At 42.3% G+C, this 25,594-nt stretch overlaps 1 protein-coding gene across 4 annotated transcripts in view; it reads left to right on the top strand.

Annotated features, from left to right (window-relative positions):
* ELMO1 (engulfment and cell motility 1) overlaps positions 1–25,594 on the top strand; it is a 525,187-nt gene that overhangs the window by 104,470 nt on the left and 395,123 nt on the right. For all 4 annotated transcript variants that reach the window (XM_025873160.2, XM_025873157.2, XM_025873158.1 and 1 more), the window contains 2 exons: positions 16,648–16,688; positions 17,663–17,735. In XM_025873160.2, coding sequence (XP_025728945.1) covers positions 16,648–16,688; positions 17,663–17,735 — 114 coding nt within the window. The remainder of the gene's footprint in view (positions 1–16,647; positions 16,689–17,662; positions 17,736–25,594) is intronic.

Raw genomic sequence — 25,594 nt, 5'->3', positions numbered from 1 at the left:
CCTCCATGATTTCCCTTCATACTATCCAGGGTTCAAGGTATGTGCAGGTGCCGTGTGCAGTTTTCAAGTGCCATCTTGCTTTAGAGAAGCTGCCCCTTTAGAAGTGTGTCCACGCACATTTATACACTTGTTCATCTCTTGCGGTTTCTTTCTAAGAGTAAGCCTGCTTGGATTTCTCCTGCCCTTGTGTTCAGCTCTTCATTCCTTTAAATCCTGGCTTCGCTGAGCACTGCCCAGAGCCTCCTTCCTACTCAAACCTTTTTTTGTGTGTATCACGCAGTTGTTTCTCCATCCTTCTGATTTCTTAGACCATTTCCTTTGCCTATAGCTTTTATTCAGTTAATATATTCTGCACAGAATGTTACTTACATTTTTTTTAATGTACCCATGTCTTTTGAAGTAGATTATATGCTCCTGGTGGTCAGCCTGTGTTTTATGTACATTTGTATGCTGTGATCCCTCACATTGATTTCTGTTTCTGTGTGTGTCTGCTTTAGGTTTGAACTATAAGCAGTAAGGATGAGAGTAAAGCATTGATGTTCTCCATCCTCCAAACAGAAGAATTGTAGTAGCACCCCCTACCCATATATGTTTGGGGATTTTATTTCCCTAAAAGAAACCTAGATGATGTGCTTTTAGGCAAGCATGTACAGAACGACTGCCTGCATTTTTCCCTCAACAGTCTTATTTCTGTAGTATATTTAAGCTGTATAAATTTGATTTACCCAACAACTTCCTAAAGCTCATTACTTGCATAAAGCACGTTTACACTGTTGTGCTTGATGTTGGAGTTTTGCTCATTCTGTACATAGTGATAGCAGTAGCAGTAGTGATGAAAGCACGGACCATGAGCTCAGCATGGAGGATTTCATGCCCTTACTACAGCCCAGCAAGGCAGTCTGTAGACTCCCTAGTCTATAATTTTTCACAAGTTCATTAATCTGCCTCAGGTCACATAGCTGGGAAGCTCCTGATTTGAATCCAGCCCTGAGTGATGCTAAAACCCAGGCAATTTCTTCTAAACCATAAATCTGTTTGGTAGCTCTCTTTTTTTTTTTTTAATTTCATTTCAGCTTTATCAAGGTATATTGACATATAAAATTATAAGGTATTTAGAGTGTACATCTCAGTGACTTAATGTACAAATATACTGTGAAAGTCTTCTCCCCCATTGAGTTAACACATCCATCACTTTACATATTTATCTTGTGTGTGTGTGTGTGTGTGTGTATGTGTTTGTGTGTGTGTGTGTGTGTGTGTGAGAACATTCAAGTTCTACTCTCTTAACAAATTTCAATTATACAATACAGTGTCATCAACTACAGTCACCATGTTATACATTAGGCCTTATTCTTCTTACAGGTGATAGTTGGTACCTTTTTACTAGCCTTTCCCTATTTCTTCTACACACACCCCACCCCCAACCCAGCCCCTGGTAACCACTTTTCTATTCTCTGTTTCTGTAAGTTTGATTTTTTAAAAAAATTCCACATATAAGTGATACCGTGTGTAGTATTTGTCTTTGTCTGATTTCTTTCACTTGCCCGGTAGTTCTTTTTCAGATTCTTCATCTCATGCCCCCTCCCCTGTCAGCCCCCACCATTAACAGCAGTCTGATTTGAGCAGACACATACACCCTTGCCATTTTGCTTGCTCCATCCACTAATGATGTGATTTCCAGGGACGCATTGTGTTCCAAAAGCAAAGATGGTATCTTTTTTAAAAAATTAGGGAAAATGTGGCAAGTGACCTGGGTTACTACAGAAGGAGCCTACCTGAAGTGAGACGTCCTTTTGAGGCCGGACACTGCTTAGAGGTGGTTTGGTTGGTGCTTACAAGCATGGAATGGGGGTAGACGCATATGGACTCAAAGTCTGGGCTGTCACTTAAGAGCTGTGTGCCTGGGGACAAGCCTCCTGCTTTGTAAGGAAGAATTTGGCAATATTCATGCATCCTTCCTGGCATTGTGGGGATTCAGTGAGATAATCACTCAACGCTCTGCTTCCATTAGGAGTCAATTATGAATTTTTCAGAGTGGTACATAGAAGAGAACAAGCTTTTTGTGTTTCAGGCAAGATTGGAACCAAAAATACAAACGTCCCCTTAAGTGCATTAAAGCCAGTTCTGTAGCCTGAAAACCCAGAATTCCCATGACATTTAAATATCGATAGCCTGGTGAACTAAAATGACAGCTGAGCTCTAAATAAGAAGTTTTGAATTCGGAGCTTTACGATCACAAGGCACACAGAATACCCAATAGGAATGTACTTAATACCACTGAACCGTACATTTAAAAATGGAAATGTTATGTTATGTGTAAATTACCACAATAAACAATTTTAAAATTCCATAGAATCCGGAAAATGAGACTGAATTTCTGGAATGGGAGGTTCCAACCTTGTTTGGCAAAAATTAAAAGTCATGTGATTTTCCTGGACTATTCTTCCCCAAGCAGTTGGATTATATCAGGGTTTCTCAGCCTCAGCACCACTGACATTTTGGACTGGATGATTCTTAGTTGTGAGGGCCATCCTGTACATTTTAGGATGTAAGCTGCATCCTGGCCTTTACCCAGTAGGTGCCAATAGCATTCCCTCCCCTACTTGAAGGAGCCAAAAATGTCTCTAGACATTGCCAAATGTCCCTTGGGCAATAGACCAATTTCTGTCTCTCGAATGGACTAAATCAGTGGTTCCCAAGCTTGGTTCTGCATTGGAATTGCATATGAAACATATTGAACATACGGAGAGGATTATTTGTAGGTACAGTTGGAGGCCCAGGGATTCCCATTTTTATCCAGCTCCCCAGTGATGTTGGTGGTCTGGGACCCAGGTTTGTAAGTCACCGTTGTGAGGCCCTCTAGATTTCTGACGCTCTGTGCTGACAACACTTCTGGTTCCCATGGTAAGCCTTCAGCGAGTGCCTCACACCTTCATCAGTAAAATGGTCCTGCTAATTCTTTGTCTCTCCTTGCTCTCCGAGAGTACAAACAGCACCTGCAAGAGCTCCTTTTGTTCCACGAAACAAAGATGCACCAAAGCCGGTGTGATGCTGTGCTGATGCTTTTTGTGATGTCATCATAAGGTAGAATGACATTGTGACAGGAATAGTCATCCCTCATCTGATTTTTGCACCTGTTGGCTTTGGCATTATTGCATTTATTTCTTAAACTTCCTCTAAAATGAAGTGACCGGGCTACTTCCCTTTCTGGTTTTAGCTCTTTCTCTCTGCGTATGACGGAGTCTATCTAACCTCGTAAAATAGAGTTTGCCATGCTTTGGAAGAGAAAGACGGCAAACATAGTTCTCCCGTCAACCAAGAGCTCAGTTTAATTGAGCAAGAATGAACTCTAGCATTCCACTTTTCCTTCTGAAAATGAATTGCAGATTTTAGTTTGCTTTCTAGGTGGATTTCAGCAGGGAAATATTTCTGCAAGGGGGTGGCCGGGGTGAGAGGAACATGCCTGTCCTTGTTCCCACTGTGCATTTTAAATATGTTCTTGCATTTTATTAATCGGCTTTGTAAAGATTTATTTTTGTCCTTCCATCATAGCCATTCATAGTCAAAAGACAACCAAATGGCTTTGAGAGAAGATATATCCATTTTCAAAATGATTGTGGGGGCGCCTGGATGACTCAGGTGCTTAAGCGTCTGGCTCTTTTTTTTCTTTTAGAGATTTTATTTATTTATTTGAGAGGAAGACAGAGAGAGACAGAGAGAGAGCGCGCGCACGCGCACGATGAGGGGGAGGGGCAAGCAGACTCCCCACTCAGCAGGGAGCCCAACGGTGGTGGGGCGGCTCCATCCCAGGACCCCAGGATCACTACCTGAGCTGAAGGCAGATGCTTAACCAACTGAGCCACCCAGGTGCTCCAAGTGTCCGGCTCTTGATTTGGGCTCAGCTAATGATCTCAGGGTCACCAGATCGAGCCCCACCTCAGTCCCACCACAAGCTGCACTGGGCATGGAGCCTACTTGAGGTTCTCTCTCTCTCCATTTGCCCCCCCGCCAAAACAAACAAACCAAAAAACCAAAAAACCAAAAAACCAAAATGGCTGTGGATGTGTCATTACTCTGGGACAAGTTTGTGGGGATCTGTTTGGCTTTATCAGCCTCATCACCATAGGATGCTGGTCATTTCTGTCTCACTTCTTTCTTGGCCTCTTGACACATACAGTCAACTACCTGTCAGCCCATTTGCCTTGCCCGTCTATATGTCCCTTGCTCCACAAACTCGATATATTCAAAACTGTCCTTATTGTTCCTTCTCCTCCAAAACCTGTGTAGTTTTGCTTCCGAATCTTCATGCTTTCCTCTTTCTAGTAATAGATGTGAATATACATCCAGCTTGCTGAAGCTGAAGCTGTATGTCCTCCTAGGCTCTACTCTCTCCCTCAGCTTTTCTGTCCAATCAGTTACCTCCGAGAACTGGCCCCCCTCTGGTCCTTCTTCATCCCATCTGTTGCTGTTGCTTTGGTGGCCCTGTTCTCTCTGGGCAGTGTGGAGGAACAGAGAGAGCAACAAGGGAGGACTAAAGCGTAAGTGTGGCAGATATCCCCCAAAGGGCAGAACTTTAAAAGAGAGAGGACAATGTCTACACAAGCAGGAGATTATGAGCACAAAGTAGGCAGATATAAATTGAGGAATATATGGATATGGGAAAGAACCAATTAGAAATCGTAGAAATGGAAAATATACATATGGTAAGTGAAATATAAAAAAACTATGAAAGATACATAAAAACAATAAAATGCATAGCAAAGTAACCCTACAGTAGATTTAGCTAAAGAGAGAATTGATAACTTGGAGGATGAAAATGAGGAATTCGTCCAGAACCTAGCCCAAAAGATGAAAGAATGAAAAATATGAACATGAAGTTGTGTTAAAAGGATACACTAAGAGATTTCGGCTTATGTCTAATTGGCAGTCCTACTAATAAAGAATGGACTGAATGGTGGAGAGGCAATATGTGAAGAGATCTTGGCTAATATTTTACCTCTCTGTAATTGAAGAGAAATTCCACAGGGGGAGAGAACAAGGGCTCTGGATTTGGCTGGTTGGATGAGTAGAGGCTCTACTATGAGGAGCTGAATGGACTTAGTACTTTGTCGAAGAGCCACAAGAAAAGGAAAGGTTTATAAGCAGGGGATCGACATGGTATGGTTTGTACTTTTAGAAGATTTCTCTGCTGAAGTCTACCTAGAAAGCAGCCTAAAATCTGCAGTTCATTTTCAGAAGGAAAAGGAGAATGGTAGAGTTCATTTTTGCTCAATTAAACTGAAATCTCGGCTGAGAGAAGAAATATGTTTGCTGTCTTTATATTTTATAAGAGATAAAATGAAATAAGAGAGATTAATTAGATAGTCCTTGCAATAGTCCAGGCAAGAAGTGATATGCCGTGGCTTACGATAGTGATGGGAGATAGAAAGAAGTGAAACAGAGGTCTCATCAAGATGTATAAGAAGATTAAATTAACAGGAAATTGATGATTGATTGTATGCGGGGGAGGGGTAAGGGAGAGGGAAATGTTGAAGATGATTTCGACATTTCTTGTGGGAATAGCTGGGCAAACAGTGGTGGCAGCTCTCACAATAGAAAACACTAGTGGAAAGATATTTAGGTGGACTCACAGTCCAGAACCTTACAGATGGGTTCAGGGGAATAAGGCAGGTATCTATGTGGCTGTACCTCCTTTCAGATTTCCTTTGGGTTTCAGTACACTGGCCAATTTGTCCACCTAACTGGCCTCTCCAGGGCAATCACTATCATTAGAAAATGCACATTTGATTATGTCACTTTCCTGCTTAAAAACTCGTGATAGGTCCAAATCATCAAGAGTTGTTTACAGGACTTAGACATCTTTTGCCTCTGGCTTTCTTCTTTGTTCCCTCTCTCTCATTTGTGCATATGCCACACGAACATCCATTTAGCCATGCCTTTGCATTTACTATACCTTCAGCCAGAAGTGCCCTGAGCATCTATTTTTAATTGCTTCTGTGTACCCTCGGGCAGCATAAAGAAGACAGTTTAGAGAGTCAACCGTGCGAGTGACTTGGTAGGGCTGACAAATGATAGGAAGGGCAGGGAAGCTGTAATGTTGACTGTAAGCTTATTTTTCTGGCAAACTAGAAGATGAGTAAAAGTTGAAAATTGAGAAAGAGAGTTTTGGGGAAAGGTTTGAGTTTGAGGTTATGGAAGGATACACACTCAAGTTAAAATGGCCTGAGACAGAAGGGGACTACAGTGAAGTGAGGAATGAGGGTGTGGATTTGAGCCTACCCTAAGATGAGAAGAGGACCTAAGCACAAGAATTCTTCTACTGGATATGAAAAGTCTCAGGGTTGGGGCTCAGTGGGTTGAGCATCTGACTCTTGGTTTCAGCTCAGGTTGTGATCTCAAGGGTGGTGAGATTGAGCCCTGCACCAGGCTCTGTGCTCAGCAGAGAGTCTGCTTGAGATTCTCTCCCTCTGCCCCTTTCCCCATGTGCACACGAGTGCACACATGCTCTTTCTCTCTCTCAAATAAATAAATCTTTTTTAAAAAAGGCTTAGTGTTGGGGCACCTGGGTGGCTCAGTCAGTTAAGCATCTGCCTTTGGCTCAGGTCATGATCCCAGGGTCCTGGGATGAAGCCCTTGATCGGGTTCCCTGCTCAGCGGGGAGCCTGCTTCTCTCTCTCCTCTCTCTCCCTCTGCCCCTCCTCCCTGCTCATGCCTCTCTCTCTCTCTCAAATAAATAATTAAAAAATCTTAAAAAAAAGGTTCAGTGTTAACTTAGGATTTCATCATAATTTATGTGGGTAATGACTGATGCAGGGTCATCTACTATTCTCATGGTAGTGCTAAAACATCATGCCTTAAATCATATTTATTGTGAACTCACTATGTGCCAGGCTGTCCACAAATTCCAGCACCCTTCCCCTTGGGTGTTAGTTCTGGGCACTTGGGTTTGTTGTTCACAGTGGCCAGGACTCCAGATGTGGGCTGGAGTTAAAGAGCAAGGCTTCTGGAATTATATAGGTCTGATTCAAATTCTGGCTTTGTTCCATATGCTTTGCAGTTTTGAGCAGCTACCTAATATCTCAAGATCCTCTTACAGTTTTCTCTTTTGTGAAATAGACTTAGTGATAACATCTTGTAGGGGAAATATGGTAGTCATTCAATAAATGGCTACTATTATTATCATTAGTATCAGAAAGGCTGGCCAAATGATGATAGATAATAGAAGTCTGAGTTGGTGATATTTCAAAGGTAGGGAAGTTTTAGAAAGTGTGTGAGGTTGCGGCCCTTGTTTGCATATTCCAGACAGTTCCAGAAGAGCCTGTTCTATTACTATTCATGGCTGTAGTTCAGCCTTAGATTATCATTGTCCCATTTCTGGGACATATATTTGAGAATTGGAAGCCCATGTCCTTCCACTGCTTGCTGGCAGATGTCTTAGCACATCCATTACCATTCAAAAAAGAAGGACGAATTGGCATTAGTGCATCCACTCATGGAGAAGGAAACCCACTACATAGCAAAGAGAGTCAAGAAGTAGAAGGGCGGAAGAACTGAAAAAGCAAACTCACTTCTTAAAACTCCCTTTACCACCAGTTCCTCTCCGTGTGCTTTTGCCTGCTGTCTTATATCCAATCTCAATTTCTTTGTAGTTGATAAACCTTCATAATCCTGTGTTTAAATTGAACCTGAACCTTACTTTGCCTTCAGAGCTTTATCTGGCTTTCTTGTATCTGCTCACCTGGTCTGATAAAACCTTACCCACTCGGGTTGACAGTCATTTCTGTTTATCTTACTGAGCCTGTCTGCCTTTTAAATTTTATTTATTTATTTATTAAAGATTATATTCATTAGAGAGAGAGAACAAGAATGAACACAAGCAGGGGGAGTGGCAGAGGCAGAGGGAGAAGCAGGTTTCCCGCTGAGCAGGGAGCCCGATGCGGGGCTCGATCCCAGGACTCTAGGATCATGGCCTGAGCCAAAGGCAGACGCTTAACTGAGCCACCCAGGTGCCCCTGCCTTTTAGATTTTAAGCCATGCACATAAATACTATCCACCTTCCACATATGAACTTGACACAAATAAGAAGACTATTTCACATGAGCGAAGGTTAGGCAGACCATAAGACCTGACTTGGTTTGCGGTGTGAATCCCTCATTTTCACATAGAGTATACTTGGTTGCAAGTGTGTGGTGGAGTAACGTGTCCTGCCAGCCAGTGGGGAGTCATCTGGGCAAACTTCTTGGAGAGGACTGATATTAGGTAGGTTCAGAGGTATATAGGAATTGAGAAATTGATTGTTGTTGCTGCCTGAGATACTGAAATTTGGGGAAAAATTTTGTTTCTTGTATCTCTATCAACATTGATATTAGGACAATAGAAAGTAGTCAAGGACTAGGAGAATCACAGAAGATAATTGATATGAGTAGTGCTTCATTTTTGCATTGTTCATTTTTTATATTTTTATCACTTTCTAAAATTGCAGTTTCCCTTGCAATTGAAGAGAAATAGTGTCTGCTGAGAAGTATATCAGAATACCTAAAAGAGAAAGGTTTTATCACTTGTCTTTAACCCACTAACACATAAGAGCGCTATTTATGTCTTTGCTCATCTCTGCAGTCCAGTAATTTTTATGACACAAAGATTGTACTTTATATGGCTAAAATGTAATATTTAATTAGTTTCATGAAGCTTGAAACAAGTCAGTATAAGGAAACCATTTTTGAAACGGGTCCTCATTTTTCAAGGAAAAGGTGGCATAGCCTGTCTTCTTTCAGTTTTTAAAATTAACGTGATACACAGGGTTTTACTACGGAGATGTCATTGTGAGCCCTTTTGTCACTTCTGACAATTCCTGCAATGACACAATGTCACTGATTCACACTGGAACTGTTGTTAAAATACTTGCTTTCCAAGAACCAGCTGAATTTGCTCCAGAAAAGTGTGGTTTTGTCATTCTCCTTCAGATTATTTAGGCTGCTATTAGGAAAATAGAGGAAGCATACACACCCCTCAGAGTGCATCAGATTCCTCCACACTAAAGGTATATGGCTCCAAAGCATAGAGAATAGTTGTAGGGCTCATTGGGGGGAAGATATAGCTGTTCTAAAATGACTGGTGTCATTGACACAATGTCAGGAAGCACCTCCAGGAACTGGGCGGGTTATCATACATTAAAGTTTCTCCAAATCATATCGTAGACTAAGTCATAGTTAACAGGCGTTTCCCTTCTCAGAGGTGTCCTGACATTTGGAAGCTGGGTTTCTTTTCTTTCTGGGCCAACGTTACTCCTAACTGCTGTGCAGAATATGTTCAATGAATTTCCATTTATAAAGCAAAGTAGAATCCCGAGCACTGTGCTATATCACCTCAAAGTATCAGAATAAAGCATCTGTCACATTCTTTTAAAGCATTGGAGAAAGGCTTTTTAATAGTCTAGGACCAAAAAACTTTTAAGTCTTTGCGGAAAACAGTTTTGCAATTAAAAAGACTGTAAGGCAATGGCCATATGGAAGGCCGATGCATGGCGGGGATCGGGGATTGCTTCTGCTTTCCTCTTGCTACATTCCATCTTTAGCTCCTGCCCGAGCTTCAGTGGCAGTCGGAAAGGGACCAGAAGAACGAGAAAGAAGCTAAAAGTCTGAAAAAAGAAGATGTGTTCTTAATCAAACAGCATGCATTAATTGCACGCCATGCGGCCGTCTGGCAGCCACTCGCCTGGGAGGTGACCGAGGTGTCTTGGAGGTGGTCTCTGCCTCCAAAGCAAGTATAATCAAGTGGGCAGACAAAATGAAAATGAGCTGAAGAAGGAAGAACAGGAGGAGATGAGAGCCAAAGGCAGCAACGGGGCTGGAGTCACTCAAGGAAGAAAGAGGAATTGGGTATTCATCCATGTATTTATGTAACCAACTTTTTAAGAACGTACCTGCAAACTGTCCAAACAGGATATGAGAATTGAGAGAGCCTATTCATTGGTACGTGCAGAGCCATACTTTGTCCTGGGTGCTGTCTCAGAGGTTTTACTTAGGCCATCTCAAGTCAGACTCGTGACACTACAGTGTGCGAGGGACTTTTTATTTCCAGAAAAGAAGACGGAAACACCAAGGGCAGTCATAAGCCTCAGGTTACAAAACCCAGAGCTGCAGAAGTTGGGGGTTCAAGTCTAGGAAGTCCTTTTCTAAAGTTGTTCGGGAGCTCCGAGTTGAGGGAAGATCTCCAAAAGCGGGGAGTAGATAAAACTTCAGCATTTTAAATGCTTTTCTGGTGTCTCTTAATGTCATCACAAAAGTATTTTCCCCCCTTGGGTCATAAAAAACATTTGAAATGAATGCGCTTTCAGTAAAGCCAGGCTTTCTTTGCTGGGGGATGTCCATCTTAGGACAAATGTGTGCCTGAGAAGTGAATGTAGAGGCAAGAATTGCAGCCCACAATCTACAGGGGCTCACAGGCATGTGGTCACGTGGGTCACATTGGCTGGGGGTGCTGCCAGCCTCCATGTGCCGGTGTCAAGACAGCAGTGTGGGCACCAACAGACTTCAGAGCCCCGAGGTGAGCGTTTGGGCTGCGTAAGTCTCCAGGCCAGGTGCCTCGGCCAAAGGATAGGAACAGGTAGTTAAATAGGAACTGAGCTCATCAGAGGCAAGTCAGGGAGGGGATGTGGATGCGCAGAACCGTGGTGCTGTCTCTGGGGAAGGAGCCTCAAGGCAGGCTGGACTCCGCCCCCTCTGAAATAAATAAGCAGGGATTCCCAAGGATGTCTCTTCCCGGGGTTCTCCGATGTCTTGAACCATTTGGTTTGGGTGGGAGAATAATTTTTTTAAGAGATAAAAGGGAGCCAAGAGGAAGATCTGGTTTAGTAAGGAAGAAGATGAAGTGTTAAGACTGAAGGCTGAAGGGATGACGGGATCCACGTGGATCCACACGAGGGGTTATTGGAAATGCTGGAGTAGACCTTAGAGGCGGGGTCGGAGTGAGAGGCATGGATTCGGAATTTATGATACTGGCATTTCATTAAAGGCAAGGGAGAGATAATAAAAAGGAAAGCAAAGGACCAACACCCACTTTAAGGACCAGGGAGAAGAGAGTGTTGCCAGAGACATAGATTAAAAATGAATTGCTAGGGAATTTGGCTGTTCTCAAAGATCTAGCTGATTTTATGGAAAGTAGATAAACAAATCTTTTTGTATGGGAAATTTGCTTTCTGGACTTCCTGTCTTGGGCAAATTAAGTTAAATAAAGGAATTCTTTTGGAGAATGAGAGTTAAAATGAAAAGGGAGGAATAAATCTTAAAAAACAAAAAAAGCTACTCCTTGAATATAACCGTTGGCACATCGTACTTTGCCAATCAGATTCATATGGAAATGCATACTTTGTTTGACAAATAAAAATATTTCTGCCAACATTAAGATTTTCCCAGAATAACATAAAGTGAAGGAAGACTTTCGAATGCTGCAAGATGACCTCACCATTGCAAAGAGGAAGGAGGACAAGTACGTGGAGGTCTGAGGCCATCCCTGATCCTGGGCATGTTGAAATCTGATAACTGTCTGACCCGTCAGGTTATCTTTAAAAACATTCCTGCGTTTCCCATCTCAGCTCACTGCTGAGTCCAAGAAGATAGTTTTGACCTTCAAAACAAAAAGCTTAAGGAATTTAGTTACTTTTTTTTTTTTTTTTAATTTTAAGTAGGCTCCACACCCAGTGTGGGGCTCAAACTCAGGACCCTGAGATTAAGGGTCGCACGTTCTACCAATGGAGTCAGCTGGGTGCCCCAGTTATGATTTTTTTTTAAGTTATGAAAACATACTCAGGTAGTTAAAATAATTTTGTCTCAGTATTCTAAAACCAGGTATATTCAGAGTGTAGAATTTTATTTCTAGTTCCTTTAGGCTTTTTGAAATCACGGAGAGAAGAATCAGTTTTTAGCCTTTTAGGCCACATTTTCTTTTCTCCTGAGCCTTTTCTCTCAATGAGGTGAAAGACGAATTATTCATCAGGCCCACTGAAAGCTATCAAGATGTCACCCCACTCTCAAGTCTTTGCCATCTGGACAGATAGGCAGAAACCTCTTCTGTCGCCTGAGCAAATGTTAACTAAAACATGGGCAGAGCCGGTGTTTGGCTTGGAATTTAAGTCAGGCAAAGAGCTCGTGTCAGACTGAGGGCTGTATATAGGAAGTGAGAAAAGTGGTGACACCAGACGAGCGTGTTTGGCTTGAGGTATCTTGTTCAGTCCTGTTTATGGTCATGCTGCTCACCTGTGTGACCTTGCTAAGGGATGGTGACAGTCATTTGACTGGTATCTGTTTTATCACTGGTTGAGTTACACTCATCATCAGCTAGCTTGCTCAGTGCTTTTCCAAGGCATGAATCACAGAACTCCTTCTAGAGTTGTCTGTGTGGGGAGTAATGACAGCCTTCACGTGCCTCACCGCTTATAATCAGCAGCTGCTTAGAGCCACCCAGGGTAGTTTACATGGTAGGTAGGGGGATGTGTGCTAATAAATCCAGGCTAATCTTCAGAATAGTTTGCTTTATATGGAACACTTTCTTGGGGGTTTGTTTGTATTTTTTTTTTTAACAGAAAGTGAATGTGTGGATTTTCCGTTGAATAGAAAGGTACTGAGTCTCCTTTTAGATTCTCTTAGCCCCTGTATACTGTGGTAACTAGTACTGAAGGCTGGATATTAACATAGATGAATTAAGACGTCTTGTTCTCAAGGGACAAGAAGATGAGACAGACACAAAGGTTTTGGGAGTGATTTATTTAATGTGCTAAGGACACAGAGGGAGTGATCTCTGTGTGGTAGGGGAGATCATGGACGTCTGCTTGAAGGAGGTGGCTTTGACATGGATATTAGTGGTAGTAAGAGTTCATTGGGTTAGAGCTGAAACAGAAAGGAGAGGGGCATTTCAACAAATGGTGTAAGGTGAAAGTATGGAAGTGGGATTTTTTTTTTTTTTTGGTGAATCAGAATCCAGAAGCAAGGGCAACACATAACAGCATTAGTAGAAAGTTTGACTGCTTGAGCCCACATCGTGGAAGGCCTCGGATGACAAGTTAATTAAAGGATTTATACCCTGTAGGTGATGGTCACTGGGGATCCGTAGAGGAAATTGGAGTGAAGAGTGACCTGAGCGAAGTTTATAGGGAAAGTCTGATTTTGTCTGATTATGGTCCTTGTAGGGGTTGGAGAGAAAAAACCTGGGGATGTGGAGACTTATTTGTGAGGATCTGGTGATTGGGGTCCTGAGAACTCTTAATAAAGGTAATAGTAAGGTCTGGAAAGGATAAAGGGGGGAGAGGTGGTGGAGGAAATAACGATGAGACTCAGTGTAAAGTTGGGTATCACAAAACAGGGTAAGGAAAAGGGGAAGGCAAAGAACAATTCTGTACAAATGTATGTGAAAAAAAAACTGCCTAAAGTAGTCAAGTCGAGTGTCGGAAGTCGTGGAAGATAGGAATGAGAGTTTGATGTGCTGGTGAAGCATTTGACTGAGAATCTGTGAGAAGTGGCTAGCACTGCGGAATGGCACTGGGACTCAGGAGGCAGAGTGAGAGGTGACGGGATTGGGGAAGGTTTGTCTGTTAACAGGAGTTGGGATGAGGAATGTCCGTATTTTAGAAGAGTAGTTGGGAGGTGAGAAGTCATGATGTGAAAATGCTACAGGGCCTTGTAACCAAGCTGACCTGGAGAGTGAAGGAATGAAGGCTAATGATGCTCCTGAGCTGTTGTGGTGCCCCGAGAGCAAGATGTCATGGTGGGGGTAGGGGACCTTTGGGGCCAGGCTGTTGTTGGGGCAGATTGATGGGTGAGAGTGATGGTTTTTGTTTGTGTCTTCAATTAGATGCCTGCAGGAGAGTTAAATGCTATATCTAGCAAGCTCTCAGAGATTTGCAAGAGTATTTGGGGTCAGAACTAAATATACACTCAAGGCAGTTGAAGTGAATGAGGAACTGACCGATTAGGTAAAAGCGGAAGAGACAATTTGGAGTTAGGTAGCTAGAGGCAAAAGAGAAACAATGAAGGCTCTCTTGGATTTTATTGAAGCTTGGTTGGTTAAAACGGTAGGAAACTGACGGAAATACCGTAGGAGCTCTGGAAAGAGGGTCTCAAAAAGAAGGTAGTAGTAATAGTGTTAAATAAGGTGGCTGCAATGAGGGAGCCAAGGACTGAAAGGCCAGTGGAACTACTTGGGTGGTGAGGGCTAATGCTTCGTTGGCATAGTGAGAAGAGTGGAGGGGGCAGTGTGGGACGCAGGTCGTGGAGCCAGCCCCCATCCTCACCTAACATTCCTTTTAAGCGGTGAAGGCTGCATGATGGGTGCATTATGTTCAGTTAACTGTGATTCCTTTTTACATCGGTAGTTTAGAGCTTTTCTGAAATCTTTGTTAAATCTCTGAGTTCCCCCGTGGTCTGTACTCTTTTCATATATCCAACTGAAGAATATTCTTTTTTTTTTTTTAAGATTTTATTTTATTTATTTGACAGAGGGAGACACAGCGAGAGAGGGAACACAAGCAGGGGAAGTGGGAGAGGGAGAAGCAGGCTTCCCGCGGAGCAGGGAGCCCGACGTGGGGCTCGATCCCAGGACCCTGGGATCATGATCTGAGCCAAAGGCAGAAGCTTAATGACTGAGCCACCCAGGTGCCCCCCAACTGAAGAATATTCTAAATATAAAAGTACCCCATAGACGGCTCTCTTTTCAGATTTGGTTCCGAATCTATGAATCAGACATGAATGAAAAATCTATGAAATTCCTCTCTGATACCTCAATGAGGGAGTCTAATTCTGGGAGCTATTGTTTTAGGTGCCTTCTCCTACATCAGCGGCAACGCTTTCTTGGTCTGATCTATTATTGCAGTGTAACTGAAGGCTGACATCCAGCCCTGTGATTTAGATTTCAGTTTTGAGGGGGCAAAACGTAAGAGGAGGGGTCTAGGACTGGCAGGTTTTCGTGAAATACGATTAGCCTGGAGAAGTCTCTGGCAGTTGGAAGTGCAAAGTCCTCTTCTTCTGGGCAGAACTGTGTTCCTAAAATTCCTTTATCATTTGGTTGTGAGAACACCTTTGCCCCTTAACTCACCGCTGAAGCCATAAACAGTGGAGGAGTTCTTGCGAAGCCCTTGGCTTGTATAAAATGTAGGTTCATTGTAAAACCAATCACCATTTCTCATCTTATTCTAAAGGAGACCAGCTCAGGATGTCGGCGTACTCCCAGCACCTTCCCACCCCTCAGTGATTCTAGGTGCCCCTTCTTCCCACTGGGTTTTTAGTTTAGTCAGGCATTCTTTTGAACACATGGCGGCGGACTCACTCATAGAGGCCAGACCTCTGGTGGGTGGGCGTTCATTGGGGGAATCCTGTGGACCGAGATTTTAGCTGGGGCTGGAGGCCCTTAGAAAGGACTGTGAATAGTGTTCAGAATTCACCAACAGGGTAGATATAGTAGCGTCGTGTCCAAAGGCAAGGATGTAAAGGAGAAAAATGGAACCTATTCTGTGATACAAGAGGGTGAGAAGCCAGAACCCTAACCCTTTTTTGAAATTTTTTGCTCTTTGTATTAATTCTCATTTAATTTAATTCTTATAGCAGCCCCGAGGAGTGGATAGGCCCTATGCCTGTTTTACAGATAAATTGGTTGAGGTTCAGCAAATTTAAGGAAACTGTAGGTTACACGGCAGGCAAGTGAACAGAGGTAGGATTTGAAGTGATTCTGCTTGATTCAGAATTCCCCTCCCCATACCACATTGCCCTTCAGAGGCACAGAAGGAAAACATGTTTATATGTAGATAGCTTTTGTATGTTTGTATCTGAAAATCTAAGATCATGTGTTGTATTTCTTTGATTTTTCTTCCCCCTTTGTTTCTTGTCTGTGATTTGTTCTTTTGGTTGACACACTGCCGCCCACCCCAGGGGGCAGACCGTGTCTGTTTGCATCCGAAGTAGAGAAGTTTCAACATGCCTGGGTGAGCTGTGTGTGTGTCTCTCTGCTGCATTCCTTCTCTCAGGAGGCAGGCGGAGCACAGCTGTGGCTATTCGGCCCAGAGCACAGCTGTAGTCAGCCAGCCAGCCAGTTGACACCGCGGCGCATGGTGTCACGGTCTCATTACTCAAGTGTGTCCAGCTCAAGCTGCTGCCTGATTGGCGCTGGTCAGGGCCACAGTGAAGAGGAGAATTCTATGCACTTTGCAGGAACAATTTCGCAATGCCTCATATTGCCTTTGCCACAGGGTCTCGTAAAAATACCATGAATCCAAGCTTGTTTGCATAAAGCCAAACTGCTGGTTGCCAGCCTCTGTACTACTCCCGAGGAATTCCGGTTATCATTTGACCTTGGGGCTTTCATTGCCGCTATGTTTTCATCTCGATTTTAACGCAGCTAAGTTAAAATACGATGCACGTTTTGTTCAACTAATAACATTAAGAATCAAAAAGAGGACCACAAGGGCAATAAATGATTAATGTATTTGGTGCGGATGGCAGTAGATTATACTTGGAGAAAACCCACTTATTGACAACAACCAAGAATAGCAAATGTAAATTCTCCTTACATAGATATCTTTTTATTAGGCTTCTTTTTCTTCTTCCTTTTATTTAAAATGATGAAATGAAACTAACAGCGTTTCCCTTTTTTGCTATTTTGCAGAAAAAACCGCTGTCTGCAATAATAAAGGAAGTCTGTGATGGGTAAGTATTACTTAGGATTCGTCTGAGTTGCTTCAGTCCACAAATTGAGAAGCTAATAAAATATTCCTTAGCAATTATAAAATGTTATTCCTCAGCCACTCCTTGACCTGCCCATCACGAATTACTATGTAAGATTTACATGCCCTCTTATACCAAAAAATTACTGTTATTCCTCAAAGAGCAGAAAGTGTGAAATGGCTGGCTTATGCACACTGGGATCGCTTTTATTTATTTTGAAAAGTTGTGGTTCATTCACCCTACTCAGCAGGGAGCAGTCTGAAGTTCCTGAGGTTAAATACACACTTCATCTGATATAAATTGAGAGGACCATTTAGGTTCCCATAGAAGATAAAAGAATTTAAAAGACAAGCCTGTGTGTAATTTGGCAGCCGCAGGAACTTCCCAGTGTTAGAGCTTCCCTCCTTGTCTTTGGCTGCCCTAACAATGCAAAGGAGAAACACTTGGAGAAGTTGCATGAGGTTTTTCTGCTATGAGAGCGGAATTATGAAGCGAGTCTTACTTGGAGTTTATTTAAGACCTGGGATACTTAATGGGAATGTTTCCATTTTGCAGCAAGCATACTGATTGGGGGATTGTAGAACACAGAAGCAATGGGAATGAAACAATTATCAAAAATTTAAATTGCATCCATTTCTTTTGTTTCCCACTTTCTGCTCCACTCCTTCAAAATGGGGAGGAATATAACTTCGTATTTAAATACCCCTGCTCAAAGCCATGAAGACGAAATATTCCAGGCACTAGGTGTGGAATAAGACCAAGAAGACCAAGATGATCCACATAGGAAATGGTTGGTCAGGCTAGTGTCCTTTTGTTTTAGGAGCTCCATTGTGGGGTATATTGGGTGTAGGCCCACTTCCAACTGCAGGGTGCTTCATTCATCTAACTGTGTCACGGTATAGAAATGAAAATGACCATTGTTTGTTTTTCTGATCAGTTTTGCTTGTGTTTTTAAGGTGGTCCCTTGCCAACCATGAGTACTTTGCACTGCAGCATGCTGATAGCTCAAACTTCTATATCACCGAAAAGGTAGGTCAACCACATTATCTAATCTGGGACACTCGTATCTAAAAAAATGAAAACATGACTGATATTTCCTCTGTTCAGGACTAGGTGAGACATGGTGGTCTAAATTTTAAGTCTCTACGGTCCATGAAAATAGAGTATACCTCGCAAACAACCGCTACTTTAGTATTAAGGCAATATTCAGCCCATTGCAGAGTGAAGACCAGACACGTTTCTGCATCCCATTTTAGCAACTACCCTTGCCTCCTAACAGTGAATTTACTAATTATTTTTCTTTCTTATTCCTTGGTTAAAGCATTTATTTGATGTTTAATGACTCCTTTCTCAGACTTCTTCTTTTTTTGAAGAACGATCTCTAAGTCCTTTTTAAAGTAGTTGAAACAGTGACAAGAAACCTTCCAAAGGTGGCATTGTGTAGACACGGAGTGTTCTGTGGCTCCTGGGTACTTGCTTTCTTCTTGGGTGTTTTTTTTTTTTTTTTTTTTTTTTTTATTCTTCAGGAAGCTTGGAGGAAGGAAGGGAGTGGTGAAGACTGCAGTGGTTCTGGCAGCAAGTAAAAGCAATGTCTTAGGGAGATCTTGATAGGAGAAGGGAAAGCTAATATGGGCCAGGCCCATTTGTGGATTTCTTCCTCAAGAAGAACCTGTGTTATACAAATTACTGGCTTTGGTTAACAGATAAGAAACTGAATCATAGAAGTCCGATGGCTTGACCAATATCTCAGGGTTAGTAAATGATAGAATCAAAAAAGGAAGTCCAGACTTGGTGTTTCTTTCACTTTGCCTTTTGGGAATTTCTAGAAGAGCTTAGCATTTAGCTCAGTTTTATGGAGAATTCACTGAAATACATAGAGCCAATATTGTCCTTGTGGAACTTCATAACCTTGTGGGCTTGGTGGGGAGGGAAGGGTCAGCCCTGTGAACAGTTTTCATTACAACAAGGTGATCAGCACTGGAACAGAAGTGAATACAAAGTGCTCCTGGAGGAGGGGACATTGGGTGACCCTCAGGCTCCAGGCTTTGTTCCTCCCAATAAGCAGTCCCTAGAATGACTGTGAGTTTACCCGTGAATCAAATGGTGGTGCAAGGTGGAGGCAGTAACAAGGGTTCTGTTGCTCTGTGAGGGCTTGCTCTCTCCAGTGTGTGTGTGTGTGTGTGTGAAGGGGTGTTATTCTGTTCAGCCCAGAGGGAGTATAGTGAGAGGCCTGGAAATGCTTCTTAGAAATGGCTTTGTTCTTCCCAGGTGGACCCTGGAATTTTCATAACTGATCAGGTTTTCCTCTTCATACTAATTGACAGAAAGTTGAGAGTAAACAAGTAGACTAGATTTCCTGGCCTGTGTTGTATTTAATTTTGCTTGTTCCTTTGATTCATTCCACAAACACTTAGTTTCCTGTCTTTATTTCCTCTTAGCTTCATTTTCTCAATATTTTCCATTTATTCTATACCACATTTATATGCTCTGCATGCTATTTTTTGTGACATAAAGAGGATATAAATAAATAAGTTAAATGTTCGCAGTTAAATGTATTGCTGTGGCTTTCAGCAGAATTCTGCCTCGTTTCAACTTGGTTCGCCTTTTAGAGACAACTCAAATATTACAACTTTTGGGGATGTATCGGAAAAGCTTGGATAGAATAGAAGTTATATAGGGTTTTTCAAATATCACCAATTAGTGGGTGTGATATCAATTTTGTTGGCTGCAATAGCATTAAAAATGAGAATATAATAGGATATGTCACAGCATATCACCTGTGTTGTTTGTAAATCCTTGTATTTTACGTACATATACACAATACATGTATATCGTGCTGGATTTTCCCCCTGGGTTGGGGTAAAACCACAGCCAAAAGTCATGGAATCACAAGTAGCCCTGCCTTTGATTCACCTGTATTGGCTTGTGTCCCCTGGGGTTGTCCTGTCTTCTGTCTTCATTATCAGGGGACCTCAGTTTACTGGAGATTACTACGACGAGACTGAAGGGAGAACCTTTCAGAAATGTACGTTTTCAGATCCCACCCTCAGAGACTCAGACTGAGCTGGCCTTGGAAATGGCCTAGGATTTTGCATTGTTTTAGAGCCTCCTTGGAATTCTAATGTGGAAAGCCCAGGACCACTTGGAGGAATACAGGTCTGGGACAGCTTTTTGGTACCGGTACGCTGTGTACCAGACGGTGTGCATCGTGAACAGCAGTTACGCTCTAAGTTTGACTTAGGAGTGTGTTTGTGTGCTGCCAGTTCTTAGGCTAATTTAAAAATTCAAATAATATTTATGCTTCTGTTCTAATTAAAATTAATATATACTCAGAAAATTAAAACTCCGCAGAACAGTGGGAAAATTGTTATTTTATCAGGCATCTCAGTCATTTTTTTTTAGAAAATCTTGCGTTGCCTGAGGAAACTGTTAACATTGAGTTTGAAAGGGACCGCCACCTAAGTCTGTCACCCAGTCTGGCCATCTTCAGTGGGCGGTAGCAGAGATTATTCTTCTATTAAGAGTTTAGGGAGTGAGAAGACTTAGCTTCCCACTCATTGCCCTTTGTTTGTAAATAAAATGTCATCACTCTTCCTCCCGCAGCTGTTCCTGGGCAACAGCTGTGTGTGCATGTGACACAGAACTCGACTTGATATGCACAGGGCAGGAGAGGGACCTCGGATCCTGGGAGCAAACTGGGCTGCCTCCAGTCTGCTGTTAGGTCCACCTAGTTCCTTGCAAGTGCTCCTATAAATACAGCCCATTTTCCATTTTGAAATAATGTATTTAGTATCATCTTGGTAACTTACAGCCCAGTAAGTTGTTAGGTAATACTTGCATCACTATGGTAACCGGTGATTAATTTTTAAAACTTATGCATGTTCTTCTTAGTTGCTGATTTTCCCTTGCATATGAGGTGGTCTCCCTCCCTCTGCCAGAGATAAAATATCACCTGTAATTTTAAAGAAGAAGAAAAATTCTACAGGCTCGACATGCTAACACATTTTGTGACTGACAGATGGGTGCTTGGGACTCTCTTCTAAGAGACTTGGGAAGGCACCTCCCCTACTTTTCTCATGTTATCCAAGCATATTTTCCAAAATAGTCTTTATTTGCTTATTGGGTCATTAACTTTGGTTTTTCAGTGCAGTGGGAGAGATTGTCATGTTGGGCAGCTCTCAGCAAAAGCATTGCATGCAAATCCCTTACAGAAAGTTAAGTCAGCTACTCACAGATTCAGATTCTGCCCCAGAAACTTTTATATTTCAGGGTGATGTCCGAGAGAGAGAGAGGGGGGGGGGAATAAAAAGTGAATTGTGTATCTTTTTTCAGTTTATTGAGGTATAATTGACAAATGAGATTATAAGATATTTAAGTGCACATCGTGGTGATTTGACCATAAGTTATACGCTATGAAAGGGTGCCCCTCATATAATTAACACATCTATTACCTCACCTATTTATTTATTTATTTGATGGGAACATTTAAGTTCTGCTTTTTTTTTTTTTTTAGATTTTATTTATTTATTCATGAGAGACAGAGGGAGAGAGAGAGAGAAGCAGAGGGAGAAGCAGGCCCCCAAGGAGCAGGGAGCCCGATGCGGGACTCGATCCCAGGACCCTGGGATCATGACCTGAGCCGAAGGCAGACGCCTAACCATCTGAGCCACCCAGGCGCCCAAGTTCTACTTTCTGCAAAGCTTTCAGCAAATTTTATTTACATAATATAACATTATCAACTATAGTTATCATATTTTACATTAGATCTCCAGACCTTGTTCATCTTGTTAAGCTGAAAGTTTGTGTTCTTTTGCCAGCCTGTCCCTATCTGCGCCCCCCTCCACTCCAGCTCCTGGCAACCACTTTTCTTTTTTTCCAGGATTTGTTTATTTATTTTAGAAAGAGAGCGTGAGTGGGGGGAAGGGGAGCAGAGGGCGAGAATCTCCAAGCACACTCCCCGCTGAGCACGGAGCCTGACCCGGGGCTCCACGTCACGACCCATGAGATCATGACCTGAGCCGAAGCCAAGAGTCAGATGCTCAACCGACTGAGCCACCCAGGTGCCCCAACCACTCTTCTACTCCCTGTTTCTATGAGTTTGACTTTAAGTGATACCATGTAGCATTTGTCCTTCTCTGTCCCACTTACCTCACTTAGCATAATGCCTTCAAGGTCCATCTGTGTTGTTGCTAATGCAAGATTTCCTTCTTTCTCATGGTTGAATAATATTCCATTGTACCCATATACTGCATATTTTTTACCCGTTCATCTGTCGACAGACACTAAGGGTGTTTCTATACCATGGCTGTCATAAATAATGCTGCAGTGAACATGGGAGTGCGTGTGTCTCTTCGATAGCCTATTTTCATTTCCTTTGGGTAAATATTCAAAAGTGGGGCTGCTGGTTCATATGGTAGTTTTATTTTTGAAATTTTGAGGAACCTCCATACTGTTTTCCCTATTGGCTGCACCAATTTACATTCCCACCAACAGTGCATGAAGGTTCCCTTTTCTCCACATCCTGGCCAACACTTATTTATGTATTTGTTGATGGCCATTCTAACAGGTGTGAATCATTTTAGTTTTGATTTGCATTTTCCTGAAAATGAGTGATGTTGAGCACCTTTTCATGTACTTGCTGGCCATCTGTATGTCTTTGGAAAAATGTCCATTGAGTTTCTCCGCCCATTTTTTTAAAGAGGATTGTTTGGGTTTTTTGCCATTGAGTTGTGAGAGTTCTTTGTATATTTTGGATATTAAGCCCTTATCAGATATATGATTTGCAATTGTTTTCTCCCATTCCATGAGTTGCCTTTTCATTTTGTTGATGGTTTCCTTTACTATGAAGAAGGCTCTTTAGTTTGATGTATCCCACTTGTTTATTTCTGTGAATTGTATGTTTACTTTAAGTATTCCAGTGGAATTTGTCTTCCCCAAAAGAGTTGTATATAGAGCAAGTGCTAAACATTTCAGCTCATTATCTCCTTTCCCTCTGGTGATGCATGTGTTATTGTGTCCATTTTACAGTGAGGGAGGTGAGACCAAGCAATAGATTGTTGAGGTCATGCACGTGGGCAGTGGTCAAGCTGAGGCTTGGACCCAGGTGGGTCTTTCTGCAAAGCTTTCTAGGTCACCTCCTGGAAACCCTCGGTCCCCACTGCCTGGGCCCCAATTTGTTTATGAAGCCTTTTCTCTACTGACCCCAGGCCGGTGATCCTGATGGTAACCAGCTTAAGAAAATAAATACAGGAAGCTACAGCCTGTGATCACAGCTTCAGTCTGTGGCTTCTTTATTCCCTAAGAGGATAACTTGGAGGAAGTTGTAACAGGTAGTCTTCCACTCACGAGGGATTAGCAAAGTACAGTTGACACTTGAACAATAGGGGTTTGGCCTACATGAGTCCACTTATACATAGACTTTTTTTTAATATAAATACAGTACAGTTACTATAAATGTATTATCTCTTCCTTATCATTTTCTTAATAACATTTTCTTTTCTTTAGCTTCATTGTAAGAACACAGTGTATAATACATATAACATACAAAATATGTGTTCATCGGCTGTTTATGGTATTGGTAAGACTTCCAGTCAACAGTAGGCTATTAATAGCTCAGTTTTGGGGGAGTCAAAAATAATATGTGAATTTTTGATTGAGTTGGGGGTCAGTGTTCCTGACTCCTGTGCTGTCACTGGTCAACTGTACATTTTCATTTGCCTTTGGTAGGGACTGTATAATTGTCTAAGGTAGCATTATTGCACTAATACTTTTCTTTTTAGGAAAGTTGCCTGGTCATCCTTAACCCTAAGCATGCAGAGAGCATGGGGCATGGTGAAGGGCACCATTAGTACACTGTATACTCTACAGTTAATCCCTATTACCATCTGTTGCAAATGTATGAAGTATCCTGATATACCTTGGCAAGGTCTTATTTAGATGAATTCTTACTGTGTAGTAAGAGAGATGACTATGCCTCATTCAGGCTCTCTCAGCAAAGCTGGCCCCAGCAACCTTTGGGAAGGAAATGAGGTCATTTGAGGGGCACCCCTTTTTATTCCATTCTTATTTCCCAGATGCTCTGGGTTCTCAGAGGCCTTGAGCCTCCCAGAACCTGGGCAGATAGGGATTTTTGTCCCTGGGATTCGTATGTCCCACCCAGTCAGGAGACCACCGGATTATCATGTGGAATTCATTTCAGTTATCATGCATTGAGTCCTGGCCTCCACAAAGAGCTTAGTGAGAAGAATATGTTCCATTCTCTGCATTTGTGATCTCAAGGTCTAGTAGAGGAGATAGTCTTGGAATGGGCACAGGTTTTGAGGAAGGGGAGGAAATAACCAAGTAATTATAGAAGGGAAGAGGGAAGCAAAAGGGTCCTGGAGCAGGCTAACTACGTCTAACCTGAATTTGGGAAATATATTCCTTCAAAGACTGAACTTCCTCCCTTTGTGAGTTTTAGCACCGTGGCAGGCCAGTTTAGGAGTTATTTGGTTGGGGGTTGCAACTGCCATGAACATTTGTTGGATGCTTGCTATATGGCAAGCTCTCCCCGCCAAGGGCTTCACATGGACTGTTGGTCTTAATGAATCTTCAAAAAAAAAAAAAAAAAGCCTATGAACCAGGTTTTATTATTACACATTCCATTTCACAGAGGGCACAGCTGAGGCTCTGGGGTGTGAGTTAGTGAGCTGAGATTGGACCCAGGAAGACCGATTCCAGAGCCAGTGTCCCACGCTCTTAGGCTGTTCTGTGAGACGGGCAGGCATTTGGACAGTTCTCATCATGCCATACCACGAATGGGAGGTATGCCAGCTCTTGGAGCCAGAGATGAAGAGAGGTCTTTCCGTCCTCTTCTTTAACCTCCCTGGTTTCCTCTGCTCAGCGTCCTCATTCTACCAGCTCTTGGTGCTCCAGAAAGCCTTTGATTCTATATACACCTTTGCCCCAGTAACCCAATTTGATTAGCGTTGCTAAGCCGAGTATTTTGCCTGAGAAATTCCACAAAGGTGCACATGCCATCAGTAGGGCTTCTTTTCCATTTGGGACCGGGCTAGTGAGCCCAAGGCAACTGGTTCCATCTCTGTGTGGGAGGGTCAGCTTTGTACACAGATGGCAGATGGCACCTCTGAATGGGCTCAGCTAACACAGGGGTACATGTCTCTGTTGGTCGCTACACAGAACGAGAGCAGGGCTGTCGTGTGTCTGGCTCAAGAACGCCATAATGAAAACAATTCAAACTTGTACATATGCCTTGGATAAATTTTATTTCAAACATGCCCCTTTTTGTGTGATGGACATAGGCTGTCTCATAAAAGAGTAGGGGTATTTGTGTTAACCACATCTTCCTGTTTCGTGTTGGTGTCCTTAAGCACTAGACATTTCACGCCAACTTGGTTCATCTTTTCAAAGTGGCTAAAACTTTGTGGGCTTGGAGGTATTTCTGAGAAAATATTGGGAAATTTTCTTCTATTTTAAGCATAATGTGAAAGTGTAAAACTTTTTTAAGTAATAAAATTATAGGACAATAGAATTAGTAGTAGCGTTTTTCAAACTGTAGGTCATCACTCATTAGTGGGAATGAAATCATTTTAGTCAGTCAGAAGAGCTTTAAGGATGGACTATAAAAGAGTACAAAAATAACAGTCTATTATGGGTGTTGTTTTGTGAAATACTTGCTTCTCATACATTAATAGGTAATACGGGGATAGTCTTAGTTTTTCCCTTGGTTTGGGGTCAAAAATGTTTGGAAAGTCACTGAAAAAATCATTACAAGGGAGGGTTAACTAGGGAGAATAAATACAAGGCTGTATTTAAGTTTACTAGTTCAAGAAAGCCTCACGTTCAGAGTGTGCTCTTCCCTGAAGAAAGTAACACACATACACAGGCCA

This window comes from Callorhinus ursinus, unplaced genomic scaffold (assembly GCF_003265705.2).
Source record: "Callorhinus ursinus isolate GAN/ISIS: 27379988/994484 unplaced genomic scaffold, GSC_fseal_2.0 scaffold12, whole genome shotgun sequence".
Classification (NCBI taxonomy): Eukaryota; Metazoa; Chordata; class Mammalia; order Carnivora; family Otariidae; genus Callorhinus; species Callorhinus ursinus.
This window is presented reverse-complemented; position numbering and strand designations above follow the sequence as displayed.